The sequence below is a fragment of the Dama dama genome, chromosome 19 (assembly GCF_033118175.1).
Source record: "Dama dama isolate Ldn47 chromosome 19, ASM3311817v1, whole genome shotgun sequence".
In the NCBI taxonomy this organism is placed as follows: domain Eukaryota; kingdom Metazoa; phylum Chordata; class Mammalia; order Artiodactyla; family Cervidae; genus Dama; species Dama dama.
In genome coordinates this window covers 66,879,542-66,899,343 of record NC_083699.1, presented here as the reverse complement: position 1 = coordinate 66,899,343, position 19,802 = coordinate 66,879,542, and the positions used below count along the sequence as shown (strand labels likewise).

Genomic DNA, 19,802 nt, shown 5'->3' with positions numbered 1-19,802 from the left:
CAGATGTTGGTTTGAGTGATTGAATGCTGCAGTAGGCTTCCATGGGTTGCCGGTGAATAACCATCTCTTGGTTCTTTGAGGTCTAACTATCTGGAGACTTGAGCTGCCTCTGAACGTCCCTTCTAAGCCAGCGGTTCTGTTTCCTGTGTTTCAGAGAACTTTAATTTGGTGTGACTTGAATTGCCAGAGAGCTTGTTTCTTTGAGTTTTCTTTTAACCTTGGCTTGTACATTAGATATATTTTCCAGTTTGTGGAAAATTGAATATTGAATCACATTTTCCAATTCTTTCTCCTGAACAAGTAATTCTTATCAAAAAGATTTCAGCTTGCAATAAAAACCACCCCAATTTAGATGTTTCTTGGAGCTCAAATAGTATGATTCCTTTGTATTTTCTCTCTTCCCTGCAAATCCTGTATATTAAGTTGAACTGTTCTATACGGAAGTTTTCTCTTCCGTGTGAGTCATTAGTTATTTTGTGGAGCCACCTTAGCTCCTGACACTTGCTTTTCACCTTGCCGTGGGTGTCAGTTTCCCACTGCCACGGGTAAAGTTTCCCACTGCGAGGGAAGGGGCAGCGTCAGTAGCCCTTCTGTGTCCTGCTGCTCTTCTTCCCAGCCCCAGGGCCCTGCTGCTCCCCCGGTGCCAGACCCCGTCACTGGGGTCCTGATGAAAGCACTGCACTCTCACTGACTTGTATTCCTGAGCCTCAGTGCTTGAGGTCCTCACTCGTCTCTCCTTTCTGTGAGTGGAAGCAGGGAGCACGGAATCCCCTGTCCTGTGCTGTTTCTGTGAATAATCTTAGGAGACTAGTCACAGGTAGTCTCAGGAGACTCCTCAGGGGCAAGGATGCTCTGCTTCAAGGGCTACCTGCTGCTGCTGGAAGGGACAGCAGGCTGGAGTCTTTGAGGCCCTCAGCGGTAGCAGCACAACACTGGCTTCCACGGTTTGAGAACACCCAGTGAGTCTACTTTCTGTGTTGTGTGCCTGTCCTTGAAATAAGCTTGACGAGTAGGTATTGGCATCATTTTATTAGATAAGGAAACTGTGACTCAGAGTAGTTAAGCTCCTGTGCACACAGTTAGTGAACATTACGTTTCAGAGCTAGTGTTGGACCCTAAACCTGTCTTCACTCTACACACGACCCCCCCCCCCCACTACAAAGTGCCATCTTGCCTCTCAAAATGCCCAGAGGATAGGGAGCCAAAGCTGAGAGGCTTGCTGGGGTTTTATGTGGACTGAAGAAGAGGCCCCGGAGCAGCTCATCTCTTCCAGCCCTTTGCAAGCCTTTTCTCTGCTTTTCCTTTTTGGTCCCTGTGCTACTGCATTTGTTGGGAAGTGGCTAGAAGTACTAGAAGTACTAGAAGTTGGGAAGTGGCTAGAAGTACTAGAAGTGGCCTGGAGCCAGAGGAGGTTTTGAAGGTGGGAGTTGAGTCCTTGTCCTAATGTCAGGAATACAGAGGGGAGACATATGTTTTTAGCCACTGCAGAATTTACCCTCCTACAGCATTTCTTTTTTTTTTTTTCTTTTGCTTGGGGTTCTTCAGTGCTCTTTTCTGTAGGACCTCTTGAGGACACTTGAGATATGGGGTGAGTGAAATAGGCCTTTCCAGAGCAGCCTAGTGTTGTTTCTCTGACAGAGCACCAGATAATAGACTTAAAGTACACTTCTGGAACATTACCTCTGTGGGAGTTGAAATCTGCCTGTACTCCAGATTTTCAATAGGCTTTCCCATCTGGAGGTAACACATGTCAGGATTATTTTAGATTGATCTCATCTATGAGAGAGCTCCCTGTTTTTTTCATATTCATTTAAACAGATACTAGTACAGATACTTTAATTTACATTTTAAACTTTTACATATTTTTAATTAGAAAGATTTTGACTTGGTAGTATAGATGCATGGTATAAAATTGAAAAGCTCTATAAGAAGATATACATAAAATGTAAGTTTTCATCTAATCTCTGACTCCTGGCCATCCATTTTTCTTTCTCTGTTGATCGTGAATTTTATACTGTTTGGTGCTGAATCCCTTTACACTACACAGTTGGCCCTCTGTATCCACACATTCCACATCCATGAATTCAACCAACCGTGGGTCGAAAATACAGAAAAAAAAAAAAAAATTCCACAAAGTTCCAAAATGCAAAGCTTGAATTTGCCTCATACTGGTAACTATTTGCATATTATTTACACTGTATTTACAACTTTTTACATAATATTTACATTATTTTAGGTATTCTAAGATTTTTTGAGTCTGGCTTATTTTACTCAGCAGAATGTCTTCAAGCTTCATCCATGTTTTAGCATGTGTCAGAATTTCCTTCCTTCTTAAAGCTTAATAATATTCTATGTATATTCCAAAAAAAAAAAAATAAAGTATATAGGAAGATGTTTGTAGGTTCCCTGTAAATACTGTGCTGCCATTTTATCTAGGAGATCAAGCATCTGTGGATTTTGTTATGTGTGGGGGTCTTGAGGATGGCTGTATAGTGTTGAATTTTTTCTACAGTTAAAAGTTATTTGGAGTTGGTTTGATGATTTTAAGCCTTGGTTTCGAGCTTTGTTAGGAGAGATCCAGAGCAACCTTTATTTAGCTCGACTCCTAGGGACTTGTTGAGGACATGATGCTCTGTGTGATAAGCGGTCTCTCACTTCTGCCTGGTAGGAGCAGAGTGAGTGATCCCCAGCCCTGTGTCAGCTCTGGGGTTGTTTGGCTCCTGGGTGTTGGTGTTCATACGCATGTAGCTCAGCACTCGGAGGGAGACTGGCGGTGCCCTGACCACAGCTCTTGCTTGGCGTGGGATCTCTCTTCTTCAGGGCTCTGCCCCATGCTTGGCCATTTGGCTTCCTGGAACTCTGATTTGTCTCTTGAACATGGCTCTGATGAACTCTATTTGAGTCCCCCCACCATCGCCCTCCTCACGCCATGGCTGGGAAACTCTCCAAAGAGTAAGCTGGGACAGTCATAGGACTCATTTTTATCTGGGGGAATCATTGCCCTATGCTTCCTGTTTTCCAGTGTCTGAAAAGTGTCATCTCATATTTTTTGTCTGGTTTCAAAGTTGTTTTAAGTGGGAGGGTAAATCTTGTCCCTGGTATACATCATGGCTGGAAGCAGAAGTCTGAGGGGTGTTAATGGACTACACTTTTGCTGTAAACAGTCAAATGGGAAAGACAAGATCTCTTCGAGAAAATAAGAGATACCAAGGGAACCGTTCATGCAAAGATGGTCACAATAGAAGAAATGGTATGGATCTAACAGAAGCAGAAGACTCTAAGAAGAGGTGGCAAGAATATACAGAAGAACAGTACAAAAGAGATCTTCATGACCCAGACAACCAGGATGGTTTGATCACTGACCTGAAGCCATACATCCTGGAGTGCCATGTTAAGTGGGCCTTAGGATGCATCACTACGAACAAATGCACTCAATATGCCAGCAGATTTGGAAAACTCAGCAGGGGCTGCAGGACTGAAAAAGGTCAGTTTTCATTCCAATCCCAAAGAAGGGCAATGCCAAGGAATGTTCAAATTACCGCACAATTGCACTCATCTCAGACGCTAGTAAAGTAATGCTCAAAATTCTCCAAGCCAGGCTTCAACAGTACATGAACCGTGAACTTACAGGTGTTCAAGTTGGATTTAGGAAAGGCAGAAGAACCAGAGATCAAATTACCAACCTCCAATGGATCATTGAAAAAGCAAGAGAATTCCAGAAAAACATCTACTTCAGCTTCATTGATTATGCCAAAGCCTTTGAGTGTGTGGATCACAACAAGCTGTGGAAAATTCTTCAAGAGATGGGAATAACAGACCACCTTACCTGCCTCCTGAGAAATCTGTATGCAGGTCAAGAAGCAACAGTTAGAACTGGACATGGAATAATGGACTGGTTCCAAATTGGGAAAGGACTACGTCAAGACTGTATATTGTCACCCGGCTTATTTAACTTTTATGCAGAGTGCATCATGTGAAATGCCGGGCTGGATGAAGCACAAGCTGGAGTCAAGATTGCCAGGAGAAACGTCAATAGCCTCAGATAGCAGATGACACCATCCTTATGGCAGAAAGTGAAGAAGAACTAAAGAGCCTCTTGATGAAAGTGAAAGAGGAAAGTGAAAAAGCTGGCTTAAAGCTCAACATTCAGAAAACTAAGATCATGGCATCCAGTCCCATCACTTCATGGCAAATACATGGGGAAATGATGAAAACAGTGAGAGGCTTGATTTTCTTGGGCTCCAGAATCACTGCAGATGGTGACTGCAACCATGAAATTAAAGGACGCTTGCTCCTTGGAAGAAAAATTATGACCAACCTAGACAGCCTATTAAAAAGCAGAAACATTACTTTACCAACAAAAGTCCGACTCATCAAAGCTATGGTTTTTCCAGTAGTCATGTATGGATGTGTGAGTTGGACTATAAAGAAAGCTGAGTGCCAAAGAATTGATGCTTTTGAACTGTGGTGTTGGAGAAGACTCTTGAGAGTCCCTTGGATTTCAAGGAGATCCAACCAGTCCATCCTGAAGGAAATCAGTCCTGAATATTCATTGGAAGGACTGATGCTAAAGCTGAAACTCCAATACTTTGGCCACCTGATGTGAAGAACTGACTCATTTGAAAAGACCCTGATGCTGGGAAAGATTGAAGGCGAGAGGAGAAGGAGACAACAGAGGATGAGATGGTTGGATGGCATCACCGACGTGATGGACATGAGTTTGAGTAGGCTTCAGGAGTTGGTGATGGACAGGGAGGCCTGGCGTTCATGGGGTTGCAAAGAGTCGGACATGACTGAGTGACTGAACTGAGCTGATTGTCCTTGTCAGGGTTTTTTTCTTTTTTGTCTGATGGTGCATTTCTAACATTTTTTTTATTGAGATATAGTTCATAGACAGTAAAATTCAGTGGTTTTTAGTGTATTCACAAGGTTGTGAAACCATCACCACTGTCTAATAATTCTAGAACATCTTCTAGAATTTGTGAAGTTGCTCAGTCGTGTCTAACTCTTTGGGACCCCATGAACTGTATGTAGCCTGCCAATCTCCTCTCTCCATGGAATTCTCCAGGCAAGAATCCTAGAGTGGGTTGCCATTCCCTTCTCCAGGGGATATTCCTGACCCAGGGATCGAGCCCAGGTCTCCCGCCTGCACTGCAGTCTGACACTTTGCCGTCTGAGCCCCCAGGGACGCCCCTGGAACATTTCCATCAGCCTGAGAAGAACATCCTTCTCCATTCGAAGTCATTCCCTACTTTCCTCTCCCCTGGCAGCTACTCAGTCAGCTGTGGGTTTGCCTGTCTTGGATATCTCGTGTAAATGGGACCATATGGCATGTAACTTTTGTGACTGGCTGCTTTTGCTCAGTGGGATATGTTTGCAGCTCCTCCATGGTCGGGCAGTCTCTCCACTCAGCCTTCGTTCTGGCCTTCCCTTGTGTGGACTGAAGCAGAGCTGTCCTTTCCTGTGAGCTGAAATGTAGGCTAAAAAAAGAGTAGAACTATTAGCTGTGTCATTGTCCAAGCAGATTTTAGGAGCCGTGTAAATAAATGAATTTCAGGTCAATATTGGAAAAAATTTGTCAAGGATCTTGTACAAGGGGTATACTTTAATGTTATTTTATTTCATTATTCCTTAGCTTTTTGACTTTGTAGAGTTGATTTTCCTCTTGTGCCAGTGGATTGTGACTATTCCCTAAAGCTTCAGTTTCAGAGGGATTTTAGGTTGAGGCCTTAGGGAATTGTCATTTTATTAATTTTTTCATTTGCATAATAAAAACATTCTATAGGAGTTGGTGAAGGTTGGAAAGTTAAGAAAATGCAGAACTGCTCCAAGTACCAGAATGTTTACTTTGCACATTGAATTCATTATTTAAATTAATTAGTATTCATTAGCTGTCAGTTTGAAGTGTTTTGTCTTTATGGATTAACTTACTAAAATTTTATGATAGTCTTTTAAGATGGGTGCTAGTAATTATCCTCATAGGTAAACAGAGGTCCAGAGAAAGTGGGTGGCTTGCCCAAGGCCATACAGATTGTAAGTAATGTGGCTGGAATTTGAACTGAAGCAGCCTGACTTGGGATGCTGCCTGACTTAGGAACCTAAGGATCCTACCTTAGGATGCTGGCACGTGTGTTGCCTCCATTTGCCTGTCAGTCCATGAGGCGTGCATTCAGAATGCTTTATGTCTCACAGAATGCCTTCACAGCGGTGTCCCAGCACGTCTAGGGGCAAAGTTCACATACATGCACTTTCTTCTGCTTCATATTGTATTTGCAGAATTTTTTAGATACTAGATGTTTATTTATTCAAAGTTATATATTTAAAGATCTACCGGGCACTGTATTAAGTTCTTTGGAGGTTTCAAAGGTGAATTATATTTGAATGCTGCCTTTTAGAAAGAATGTTAAGGTATAAATCACAATACAAAGTAGAAAATGCCCAATAGAGGGAGAGTGTCCTTGGAGATCAGAGTAATGTTGTTCTGTATTTATAATTTCTTTTTCTCTTGCCTTTGCTTGCTTCATTTTACCATTCTGACTCTTAAATTTTAAATTGAGTGGTTTGACCCTTCAGTTGTTAGTCATTTTGAGGCCTGTTATTACTTGCAGAAATAACCTAGGACATATGGTTTTATTTGTTTTTAGGGAATGACAGAGGAAGAGGAAGACAAGCTTTTGGCTCTGAAAGACTTCATGATGAAATCTAACAAAGCAAAGGCCAATATAGTGGATCAGAGTCATCTCCATGATAGTAGTCAGAAAGGTGTAATTGATTTGGCAGCCTTAGGTATAACTGGAAGACAAGTTGATCTTGTTAAAACCAAACAGGAACCAGATGACAAGCGAGGTTAGTATATTTTTCTGTGTGTGTGTTAGCTTGTTATTATTAGTTATTTCATAAGTTTTTAGTAGTAAAACTAAGAAGTCACATTTCTCAGATATATAACTTTCAAATACAGTGAGTGAATGACTCCATTTATATTTAATAGCAAGAAGATTTGGGGGAGGAAAGGTGGAGAAGTGGACTTACAGTTAAGAAATTAAGCAATTTTCCAAATTCATGGATTCGCATGTGTGGAGTCAGAATTCAATCCAAAGTCTGACTCCAGAGCCTGCTTGGCTCTGTGGAAGTATATGATTGAAGGCAGAATTCTATTTTTTAATCCTTTAAGCAACAACCCAACGTCAATAGTCTATGTAAAATGAGGGTAAAGTTTCCTAGCCCGTTACTAGTGGGTAACTGCCAGTGAATTGAATAGTCTTGCAAAGGAGAGATGCATTCACGATTTGAAAGTGAAAGTGTTAGTCGTACCCTGGTGTCTGACTCTGTGATCCCATGGATTGTAGCCCACCAGGCTACTTGGAATTTTCATGATTTTAAGTCTTGAGATTTAAAACTATTGGCTCTTGTGACATTGGCATTGATTGTGTGAGGGTTTTAAGATCTCATGCATTCTTCATTTTAACCTTTTTTGGAGATACACTCACTTCCAGTGCCTTTTAAAATCCTTGTATTCATTCCAGTATCAGGCTTTCCCAGGGGCTGGGTGGTAAAGAACCCACCTGCTATGTGGGAGACACAGGTTTGATCCCTGGCTTGGGAAGATCCCCTGGAGAAGGAAATGGCAGCCCACTTAAGTGTTTTTGCCTGGAAAATCCCATGGACAGAGGAGCCTGGTGGGCTACAGTCCATGGGGTTCCAAAGAGTCAGAGACGATTTAGCAACATAACAACAACATTCTAGTATCAGATTTTGAGGGCAGTTGATGAATTACATTAAAAAAAGAAAAGACCTCTAACTGTTAAACGTGGAATAAAGTATTTGCAGCTTAACTCTGAATGGTTACAGCTGCAGCCCCCAGCCTTTCTGGCACCTGTGACCGACAGTTTTTTCGCAGATGCGGGATGAGGTTGGTTTCCCTTCCGCTGGTTACTCAGCCATGCGCTGTGCAGCCTGGTTCCTCACAGGCCACGCCCAGGGGTGGGCACCCCTGACTCAGAGCCGTAAAATCAAAGCACTCATGCAGTTCATAAGGAAAACCACAAGCTCCCTAGAGAAAAACAGTGAAGGATTGGAACATACAAGTGATAGGATAGAAATACACATTTAAAAGGTGAATAATGAAGTGAATGCTAATAGACACGGGATGCCATTCTCTGCCTTTGTGATTAGTGAAGACTAATGACGCGTGTGTCAGCATTTTCACTAAATTCACTGTTTTTGAGCTTATAAATTGAACATATTATTAATATGATTATTTTTTTACTATTTGACTTACATTTTCAGTTCTGGAAATTTCTCATAGAAACGCTGACAGACGTGTGAAGGAATATGCATAAGGATGCAAATGACTTTTTATTTCTTCTTTTTTTCACCCCATGTAACTGATTCTGGATATAGAGAGGTCATATTTATCAGTGTAGTCAGTGACATTTGAAAAAGTTATATTTTTGTTGGTTCTTCAGGTAAAGTGTTTCCTTGAAATTGAGCTAGCCTTGGACAACTAGGAAGCAGTTAGGTCTAATTATTAACACTGTTGAAAGTGCCTCTGTCTATCTGCCCTAGAGATGAAATGAGAACTAGCGAGTTTAGATGTGAATATAAATAAACTGGCCCTCATGAAGAGCACATAGCGCATGAAGTCCACGCTGCCCCCCTTCCTCCGCCCCACGCACACAGAGAGTAATAAAAGCCGTACTTGCCGTAGGGGCTTCCTTCAGATTATTCTGATCTTTTTTCATAGCTAGAAAACATGTCAAACAAGACTCAAATGTCAATGAAGAGTGGAAAAGCATGTTTGGCTCGCTGGAACCACCGAGCATCCAGCAGGCCCTGCCTAAAGGGAGTGATCAGGAGGTGATGCCAGCTGGGAAGCCACCGCGTTCCGAGTCCTCCGCTGGGATCTGCGTCCCTTTGTCGGCTTCTCCGCAGGTACTGTCATCCCGGCAGTAGTGCGCTTTTTGTTTGGGGATCTCATTCTACTGTTTTGGGTGTTTAAAGGCTGTGTATTGTACTGGAAAAATCAATACAGTGACGTGTCTTTTAGGAAGGACATTTTTCTTTCCAGGAGAGGTTTATCTTCACAGCCAAAGGGAAATCTAGTATTGAAAGCACCGAATAAGGTGGTCTGAAACTGTGGGGTGAAGACGTCGTTATGAACTATGGTTCTAGTCATAGGCTGCAGTGAACCTTTAAAATCTTCTTTTATTCTTCATTTAATATAGCATAGTTATATCTATAAGATAGCAAAAGTACTTCTGGGAAGAAAAGTCCCAAGTTTGCTCTGTGTGAGAAATGTCATCATGACTTGGATATGTTTGAAGGAAGTTTTTAATTTGAGGTAACTCTTCCCTAGCCAGTTACGTTTTAATTGAATCAACTGATGAATTAAAATTCTCTTTCTTTTTTTCACTTAAATTAATGAAGAGTTTTGTTTAATGTTATTGCTACACTAATAAATTTTTTAAAAATAGAGACTTGGAATTAGTGGTTAAACTTTATTTTAATTAGGTTTTCACTGAAAAATATGTCCCTGTATTTAGATGGATTTAAAAATTGGTACATTAATAAGAACAAAAGTCTGGTGTAATAAATAGACCATGGGTACATTTTAATCATCAAACATAACTTTGCTTATGACACAGATACTTCTTCTTTTGGTTTTGCAGGTTCCAGAAGTGACAAATGTCCAAAATAGAAAACCGACAATACAGGTTTTAAGTAGTACAATTTTACCGTCCACGTACCAGATCCGGATCACAACGTGTAAAACTGAGCTTCAGCAGCTCATACAACAGAAACGGGAGCAGTGCAATGCCGAGAGAATAGCCAAGCAGATGATGGAAAACGCCGAGTGGGAGAGTAAACCCCCACCACCTGGTACGTGTGCTATTGACGGGCGGCCGTATTCCAGCCGGATGCCAGGGCCTGGGATCCAGTGGAAGAAACTAGTACAGTTACTAGGCAAAGGAAGTGACCACAAGGCTGGCACTTTGAAAGCAGGATACCTGATGTCCTTCCCAGGTGGTCCAGTGGCTAAGACTTCATGCTTCCAGTGCAGGGGACCCAGGTTTGATCCCTGGTCGGGGAACTAGATCCTGCATACTGCAACTAAGACCTGGAGCAGCCTAAATACATACATACATATATATACACACATACGTATATACATGCATACATATATACATACACACATACACGTATATACATGCATACCTACATACACACATGCATATATACAGGCACACACACACATACATACACACATGGACATGCATATACACACATACATATATACACACCTACAGATGTATACACATACATACAGGCATATATACATGCACATACACACACATACATATGTGCATACGTATATATACACATAAGTAAGTAAGTAAAGTCGCTCAGTCGTGTCCAACTCTTTGCGACCCCATGGACTGTAGCCTGCCAGGCTCCTCTGTCCATGGGGTTTTCCAGGCAAGAGTACTGGAGTGGGTTGCCATTTCCTTCTCCAGGGGATCTTCCCGACCCAGGGATCGAACCTGGGTCTCCAGTATTGGAGACAGACGCTTTACCGTCTGAGCCATCAGGGAAGCCCCGCATGTATACATATACACACATACATATATACAGACATACACGTATACACACACACACACACACACACACACACACATGTATACACACATACATATACAGACATACCTATATACAGACATACATGCATGCATACATATATATACACATACACACATGTGTATACACATATGTGTGCATGCATGTGTGCATACACATGTATACATATATGTGCATGCATGTGTGCATACACATATACATATGTGTATATATACACACATGCATATATATATATACACAAGGGAAAGCACCCAGGAGGAGCCATGAGTGAGAAGTCCCAAGTCAGTATTTGTGGACTTTGGATCTCCTTGGCTCTGGCAGTGCCTTTTAGGCTAGTAATCTACTGTTTATCTTGTCTATGGCCCATGGTCCCCATTTACAGTGCTGGGTTTTACCTGCCTGCTTAGCGTCGTGCCACTTTCTCACTAAATGTCAGGCTTCGTTGAGTAAACTCTGGCTTTCAATTTCTGAAGGGTTTAATAACTATGAATTTTCTTTAAAAATCAGGTGAAAACATTTGGAAAATGATAAGTGCTTTAAAGAGAAAACAAAATCACCTATAACCATCATTCAGCAATCATCAACATTAATATTTTTGGGAAAACACTTCTGTATTCTGAGAAAATGTAAAGAAACTTGAGACATAGTTCAGATGGGAATTGTGACTGAACTGTGTTAACAGACATGCCCAGTGTTATGTGGTGGAGCTCGTCTCTGATACTGGATTGGCAGATTTTTAAAAACATTTTTAATGAGTTTCTATATAGATTTTAATAATAAATATGTAACTTGAAAACTGAGAAGAAATATACGCTTATGGGTCAGTCAGTTCAGTTGCTCAGTTGTGCTGCCTGGACTGCAGCACACCAGGCCTCCCTGTCCATCACCAATTCCTGGAGTTTACTCAAACTCACGTCCATTGAGTTGGTGACGCCATCCAACCATCTCATCTTCTGTCATCCCCTTCTCCTCCCGTCCTCAATCTTTGCTAGCATCAGGGTATTTTCAAATGAGTCAGTTATTCACATCAGGTGGCCACAGTATTGGGTAGAGGTTGAAAAACCACATGAGTTCCCACAGGCTTCCATTGTGAATGTAGGAAAAATGCCAGTGGAGAGCCATGACTGAAATATTTCAGAAATATTACTAAGTGGTATCTTTAGTTACATAAATGTTTTTTGTTTAAAGAAAATAAACACCCTGGAATGTTTAAGTTGTTTCTATAATACAGTTCAATATGATTTATCAGCCCTGCTTTAAAGACAAAAAATGTTGATCACACACTGTCTATTTTATTATAGAATCTGTCTTTACAAGTGGCATTTTATACTTAAGTGAAGCTATATGTTTTATTCAGTAATCCCAGAAAAGGTGTCAGATTTTATGGTTCACGAAAGGTACAATGACTGTTGGACTTTTACTTTTTTCTTTCCACACTTGAGTGGTTTTGTGAAATTGATTTTCTCTTGGGGGAAATGTTCAACCTAGCCTGCTCTATTACCTAGACTTCATGGCAGAGTGTTTTTGAGTATTCTCAAATCCAGCATATCCTCCTTGGAAATCACATTCAGCTGTTCTTTCCACACATGTGACCTAGAGATGCAAGGGGAATGGTATTTTTCTGTTGAATGTTCCAGGTTTGGCAATGGGCTTGGTTTCAAGTTTGTTTCTTGGTAAAAGAAATAAGTTGATTTTAAGGTGACATTGTTACTTAGCAGGCATAGATCCTTCAGCATAGCTTTTTAAGAGAATAATTTATTTTTAATTGGAGGATAATTGCTTTACATTACTGTATTGACTTCTGGGTGCAAAAAGATATGCCACTGAAAGATGAACTCCCCAGGTTGGTAGGTGCCCAGTATACTATGGGAGAAGAGTGGAGAAATAATTCCAGAAGGAATTAAGAAGATAAGCCAATGCAGAAACAGCTCCCAGTTGTGGATGTGACTGGCGCTGTAAAGAACAACATTGCAGAGGAACCTGGAATGTTAGGTCCATGAGTCAGGGTAAATTGGAAGTGGTCAAACAGGTGATGACAAGAGTGAACATCAACATTCTAGGAATCAGCGAACTAAGATGGACTGGAATGGGTGAATTTAACTCAGATGACCATTGTATCTACTACTGTGGGCAAGAACACCTTAGATGATGAAATGGAGTAGCCCTCAGAGTCAATATGCTACTGGAGATCATTGGAGAAATAACTCCAGAAAGAATGAAGGGATGGAGCTAAAGCAAAAACAGCACCCAGCTGTGGATGTGACTGGTGATGGAAGCAAGGTCCGATGTTGTAAAAAGCAATATTGCATAGGAACCTGAAATGTTAGGTCCATGAATCAAGGCAAATTGGAAGTGGTCAAACAGGAGATGGCAAGAGTGAACATCAACATTCTAGGAATCAGTGAACTAAGATGGACTGGAATGGGTGAATTTAACTCAGATGACCATTATATCTACTACTGTGGGCAGGAATTGCTTAGAAGAAATGGAGTAGCCATCATGGTCACAAAAAGAGTCCAAAATGCAGAACTTGGATCCAGTCTCAAAAATGACAGAATGATCTCTGTTCGTTTCCAAGGCACACCATTCAATATCACGGTAATTCAAGCCTATGCCCCAACCAGTAATGCTGGAGAAGCTGAAGTTGAATGGTTCTATGTAGACTTACAAGACCTTCATTCATTATAGGGAACTGGAATGCAAAAGTAGGAAGTCAAGAAACACCTGGAATAACAGGCAAATTTGGCCTGGGAGTACAGAATGAAGCAGGGCAAAGGCTAATAGAGTTTTGCCAAGAGAACACACTGGTCATAGTAAACACCCTCTCCCAACAACACAAGAGAAGACTCTACACATGGACATCACCAGATGGCCAACACCAAAATCAGATTGATTATGTTCTTTGCAGCTAAAGATGGAGAAGCTCTATACAGTCAGCAAAAACAAGACCGGGAGCTGAGTGTGGCTCAGATCATGAACTCCTTATTGCCAAATTGAGACTTAAATTGAAGAAAGTAGGGAAAACCACTGGACCATTCAGGTATGACCTAAATCAAATCCCTTATGATTATACACTGGAAGTGAGAAATAGATTTAAGGGACTAGATCTGATAGACAAAGTGCCTGATAAACTATGGACGGAGGTTCATAGCATTGTACAGGAGACAGGAATCAAGACCATCTCCAAGCAAAAGAAATGCAAAAAGGCAAAATGGCTGTCTGAGGGAGGCCTTACTGTGAAAAGAAGAGAAGCGAAAAGCAAAGGAGAAAAGGAAAGATATTCCCATCTGAATGCAGAGTTCCGAAGAATAGCAAGGAGAGATAAGAAAGTCTTCCTCAGCGATCAATGCAAAGACATAGAGGAAAAAATAGAATGGGAGAGACTAGAGATCTCCTCAAGAAAAGTAGAGGTACCAAGGGAACATTTCAGGCAAAGGTGGGCTCAATAAAGGACAGAAATGGTATGGACCTAACAGAAGCAGAAGATATTAAGAAGAGGTAGCAAGAATACACAGAAGAACTGTACAAAAAATAATCACAATGGTGTGATCACTCACCTAGAGCCAGATATCCTGGAATGTGAAGTCAAGTGGGCCTTAGGAAGCATCACTACAAAGCTAGTGGAGGTGATGGAATTCCAGTTGAGCTATTTCAAATCCTGAAAGATGATGCTGTGAAAGTGCTGCACTCAACATGCCAGCAAATTTGGAAAACTCAGCAGTGGCCACAGGACTGGAAAAGGTCAGTTTTCATTCCAATCCCAAAGAAAGGAAATGCCAAAGAATGTTTAAACTACCGCACAACTGCACTCATCTCACACGCTAGCAAAGTAATGCTCAAAATTCTCCAAGCCAGGCTTCAGCAATACGTGAACTGTGAACTTCCAGATATTCAAGCTGGTTTAGAAAAGGCAGAGGAACCAAAGATCAAATTGCCAACATCCGTTGGATCATCGAAAAAGCAAGAGTTCCAGAAAAGCATCTATTTCTGCTTTATTGACTATGCCAAAACCTTCAACTGTGTGGATTGCAATAAACTGGAAAATTCTGAAAGAGTTGGGAATACCAGATCTCCTGACCTGCTTCTTGAGAAACTGTATGCAGGTCAAGAAGCAACAGTTAGAACTGGACATGGAATAACAGACTGGTTCCAAATAGGAAAAGGAGTACATCAAAACTGTATATTACCACCTTGCTTATTTAACTTATATGCAGAGTACATCATGAGAAACGCTGGACTGGAGGAAGCACAAGCTGGAATCAAGATTGCCAGAAGAAATATCAGTAAACCTCAGGTATGCAGATGACACCACCCTTATGGCAGAAAGTGAAGAAGAACTAAAGATCCTCTTGATAAAAGTGAAAGAGGAGAGTGAAAAAGTTGGCTTAAAGCTCAACATTCAGAAAACTAAGATCATGGCATCCAGTCCCATCACTTCGTGACAAATACATGGGGAAACTGTGGAAACAGTGACATACTTTATTTTCTCGGGCTCCAGAATCACTGCAGATGGTGACTGTGGCCATGAAATTTAAAAACGCTTGCTCCTTGGAAGAATAGCTATGCCCAACGTAGATAGCATATTAAAAAGTAGGGACATTACTTTGCCAACAGAGGTCCATCTAGTTAAAGCTATGGTTTTTCCAGTAGTCATGCATGGATGTGAGAGTTGACCATAATGAAGGCTGAACGCTGAAGAATTGATGCTTTTGAACTGTGGTGTTGGAGAAGACTCTTGAGAGTCCCTTGGACTGCAAGGAGATCCAACCAGTCCATCCTAAAGGAAATCAGTCCTGGGTGTTCATTGGAAGAACTGATGCTGATACTAAAGCTGAAGCTGCTATACTTTGGCCACCTGATGGGAAGAGCCGACTCATTAGAAAAGACCTTGATGCTGGGAAAGATTGAAGGCAGGAAGAGAAGGGACAAGAGAGAATGAGATGTTTGGATGCATCTCTGACTCAATGTACATGAGTTTTTGCAAGCTCTAGGAGTTGGTGATGGTCAGGAAGCCTGGCATGCTGCAGTCCATGGGGTCACAAAAGAGTTGGACACGACTGAGCAACTGAACATCATATGTATGTCCCCTCCCTTCTGAACCTCCCTCCCAGCTTCCACCCCATCCCACCCTCTAGGTTTTATTTTAAAATTGATTAATATTAAATATTATGCCACATATAAAGACGGATGCTGGATATTGTAAATGATACAGGATGGATAAAACATAGTCTCTGGCCTCAGGGACTTTGTTATTTATTAGAGGACATTAATTATTCATGAAAAGACTATACATGAACAAAGTGTATAGATGTCATAATGTACTAGAAAATCCTTGGACGTTCTGAGCCTAATTTATAATCCTGTTTATACCAGTCTGTTGATGTTATAGGATAAATGATTGCAGGTAGAGAAGAAATCCACATTTGGGTTTTACTGTGGGCCTGGGGCAGTGTTAGACTCTATATATCATTTACCCACACAGTCATTGTGTAGGTTGAGTAATTTACCCCAATTTTATGTTTGAGGAAATTGAAACCACAGAATTTAAATAAGTACCCCAAGGTCACACTGTGGTGTGATAGGTCTGGGTCTTTGAGGCTTTTGGAGTGGGCTGTCTCCCTAGTGCCCTGTTTCTCTACATCAAGGTAGTCATTACCTCTTGCTGTTGAGCAAGTAGTCGGGGTTTTTCCTGGTAGCAGGTGAGTGGTGTGCCCTCTCAGATGCTGGAGAAGGCCATAGAGCAGTCTTTCTAAGGCTGTTTGAAAGGATGTCTTCCTCCAGAGGCAACAGTATCTGATGTGGTCCAGTAGGCCACTCAGTATTGACTAGCTGTTGGGACCCTTTGTTCAGTTCTTGTGAACTGTTCTGTTGGCTGTTGATGCTTGTAGTTGGGCATAAAGGGAAGATTGCATTTGTAAACTGAAACTTAGGACACACTCTTGGTTTTCCTTAGGGTGGCGACCTAAGGGGCTACTCGTGGCACATCTTCACGAGCACAAGTCTGCTGTGAATCGGATCAGAGTCTCTGACGAGCATTCACTGTTTGCCACGTGTTCCAACGATGGCACAGTGAAAGTCTGGAACAGTCAGAAGATGGAGGGGAAGACCACCACCACCAGGTAGGCTGCACATGGGTGGGGAGCCCACCCACCCACCCAGTCAGCGTGTTTACCGAGCGCTCACGCCGTGACAGGTGCTGCTTTAGGTTCCAGGGATACAGTGGTGATAAACAGACACAAGTACATGTTCTGGGAAGCTTTACATCATGGGCGATGACAGATAATAAACAGGGTGTAAGTAAGTAAAACAGGTCGTGTTTGGGGATGGTAAGATAAGTTATGGAAAAAGTGATAGCAAAAAAAGAGGGATAGAGAATGAGTAGATGGGGTAGACTAGAGTTTAAAGAAATTGGCTAGAGACTTCTTCACGGAGAAGGTATCATTTAAGGAGGCCCCTGACAAAGATGAGAGAAAATGCCACGTGGACGTCCTGGGAAAGCGCCTTCTTGGCAGAGGAAACGTGGGCCTCAGAGGTTATGAGGCAGAGGAACGTTTGGCATGTTTGGGGAAGAGCAGGAAGGTCTATGTGAGGGGGAAGGAGGTCAGGGGGCCCGAGTTCACAGGGCCTTGCAGGCTGTGGTGAGGGGCGTAGACTCTGAGTGAGGTGGGGGCCTTCGGACGGTTCCGCGTGGTGGAGAGACATGATCTGAGTCAAACTTCAGCAGAATTACTCTGGCTCTTGCGTTGAGAATAGACTGAGGAGGTGCAGGGTAGAAAGATGAGGAGACTTCTTCTGTAACTGAGTGAGATGGGGGACGCAGTGGGAAATGATCACGTTCTGGATCTGTCTCGATGCTGGAGTCAACAGGATTTGCTGAAGGGGTTACATGGAGTGTGAGCAACAGAGAAAATAGGAAAGGATTAGAGTGCCCAGTCAAGAGAGACGTAATTATTACTTGAGATCTTGAAGACTCTTCAAATATGCATGATGAAGTTATGATAAGTGGGGGGAGTATTTTAGATTTGTACAACTTTATAGTTGTGTCCCCACTTGATATTCATATTTGTTGTGTGCCTAATTTGGTCTGGATCTGAAAAGAAAGCTATTAGAAATCAAAATTGAATCTTCGTACGTGAAAAGATGTGGGGAATCTTTGGTGCTTTTCTCGTTTTCAGTTCATTGACTGTGCTGCTTTTCAGTCACTTAAGTCGTGTCCAGTCCTTTGTGACCCCGTGGGCTGCAGCACATAGGCTCTTCTGTCCCCACTGTCTCCTGGAGTTTGCTCGGTTTATGACCATTGAGTCACTGATGTCTAATCCACATTTGACCAGTAACTGGTCAAATTGGTCAAATTGACCATTTGACCAGTAACCACAATGGTCAACAAAATATCTTTGATAAACTAAAATAGTTCATAAATTTACTCCTTACCCACCTGATAGGATTTTGTTCTGTTAAAGTGCTCTAATTTTTGCAGCATGCTTAGTTATTTGTCAATATTTAAATGAAATTTTCAAACCTTGAGAGAGGTTTTCCAGTGAACACACATATGCTTGCTGCAAGACTCTAAATAGTTAATAATTTTACTTTATTTGTTGCGTCATATAATTATCCATCTTCCTATCAATTCATCTTTTAAAAATGTATTTCAAAGTGAGTTGCAGATATCAGGACATTTCTCCTAAAAATTTCAGGGTGTGTATTGCTGACATTTATTTATAGTTCTCCTTTTGTTCCTGGGCATAAAATTTGTATGCTGTGAAGCACACGTATCTTAACCATTCCATAAGATCCAACAAATACACATACTTGTGCAACTTAAAAACCACTCTCAAGATATGGAACACAACTACAATGTTCCCTCATGTTCCTTTGCATAAAATGCCTGCCTCCTCCCTGCCTACAGGCATTCCTTTGATTTTCCCTACCATTATTATCATTTTGATTAATGTTTTAAAAACCTCCTCTGAAAACTGTTTTCCAAATGGTTCTTTGTTATTATCATCATTAGTTGTATTCATTATTGCTTTTATTAGGAGGGTAAGTTTAATTGATTTGCATAAACCTCTCAAGCAAAAACTTGGAATCATCCGTTAACTTTGAAAACCTCTCTTGTTGATTCCAGATGATTTTTGTCACAGAGCCATGCCTCCTGTGTCCCAGTGTCATATTTTAGGCAGTGGTAAACCAGAAAATGTGGCAGTTGAGCTGACAGTAACTGTAGTCTTTGGAACGAACGTTTGTATGAGGTTTGGGAGAATGGGTGGCCTCTGGACACAGCTGTTCTCTTGTCTGTAAGAGCTGACTATAGGCCTTAGCTTGGAGGTGCTTCATTCCAGGTTCAGGGAGAGAAAGAGGGCGAGGGAATAAGTGTTGCCCTCATTGTACGCCTTTGTGAACTGATGAGGGAGAAGGAGGCCTTTGAAGCAGTGCAGTGTTTTCTTGGGCAGTCTCACTAGTCCGTTCTGACTGCCGAGGCTTTCCCCCATGCGGTATGTTGGCTAACTGCCCTGTTGCACCTCTGACTTTTCCTTGAATTGGATCGGTGATTTAGGCCATCTGGATCTTGGCTCTGCTGTTTGCTTCTTTCCTATTTGAGTTAAACTTTTAGTTTTTCCCGTGGGGACTAATTCTTGAAAAATTGCTGGGTTTTTTTGCTTTTTTAACTTTTACATAGATTTTTAAAGTTTAATCCTCTGTAGTATTCTAAGCTGTATTTTCCATAATGCTTTTTGTGCTCCCCCATTTTTGGCTTATTTAGCTTCTTGATTTTAGGAAACCTTGATATATTTGGTACTTGCCAAATTTGATGGTGAAACATCTAAGTAGAGTTTTATTCCAATGAAGAGTTGTGCAAGAAAGTTATCAGTGTTAGGATTACATAGTTTAGAGTCTGAGATAGTATTAAAAGTTGAAGTTTCTGAGTTGTATGGCTACCCTGAAGTAAAGGGTTAACCTGAGGCCTGAACTTTACAAAATTGAATTTTGGGGATAAAAAGAGAGCAGTCAGAAAAGAAGAGAGAAGAAACCGTTTAAGTTATGTCATACTGCAACAGAAGGGAGGGTTTAAGAAAGAGATTTATCAGCAGCTCTCAAATGCAGTAAAGGTGCCAAGTGGCATGAAAGCCTGGTAAAACAATTGGATGTTCTCACATAGTGACCTTTGG

The 19,802-nt window shown here is 41.5% G+C and overlaps 1 protein-coding gene and 1 non-coding gene across 5 annotated transcripts in view; one reads left to right on the top strand and one right to left on the bottom strand.

Annotated features, from left to right (window-relative positions):
* The window catches only part of PIK3R4 (phosphoinositide-3-kinase regulatory subunit 4), an 84,858-nt gene that overhangs the window by 42,641 nt on the left and 22,415 nt on the right, over positions 1 to 19,802 (top strand). For all 4 annotated transcript variants that reach the window (XM_061167300.1, XM_061167298.1, XM_061167299.1 and 1 more), the window contains exons 10-13: positions 6,645 to 6,846; positions 8,744 to 8,931; positions 9,669 to 9,879; positions 16,589 to 16,754. In XM_061167300.1, coding sequence (XP_061023283.1) covers positions 6,645 to 6,846; positions 8,744 to 8,931; positions 9,669 to 9,879; positions 16,589 to 16,754 — 767 coding nt within the window. The remainder of the gene's footprint in view (positions 1 to 6,644; positions 6,847 to 8,743; positions 8,932 to 9,668; positions 9,880 to 16,588; positions 16,755 to 19,802) is intronic.
* Positions 10,520 to 10,592, bottom strand: TRNAW-CCA (transfer RNA tryptophan (anticodon CCA)). Its single transcript has one exon. It is a non-coding gene; the product is annotated as a tRNA-Trp (tRNA).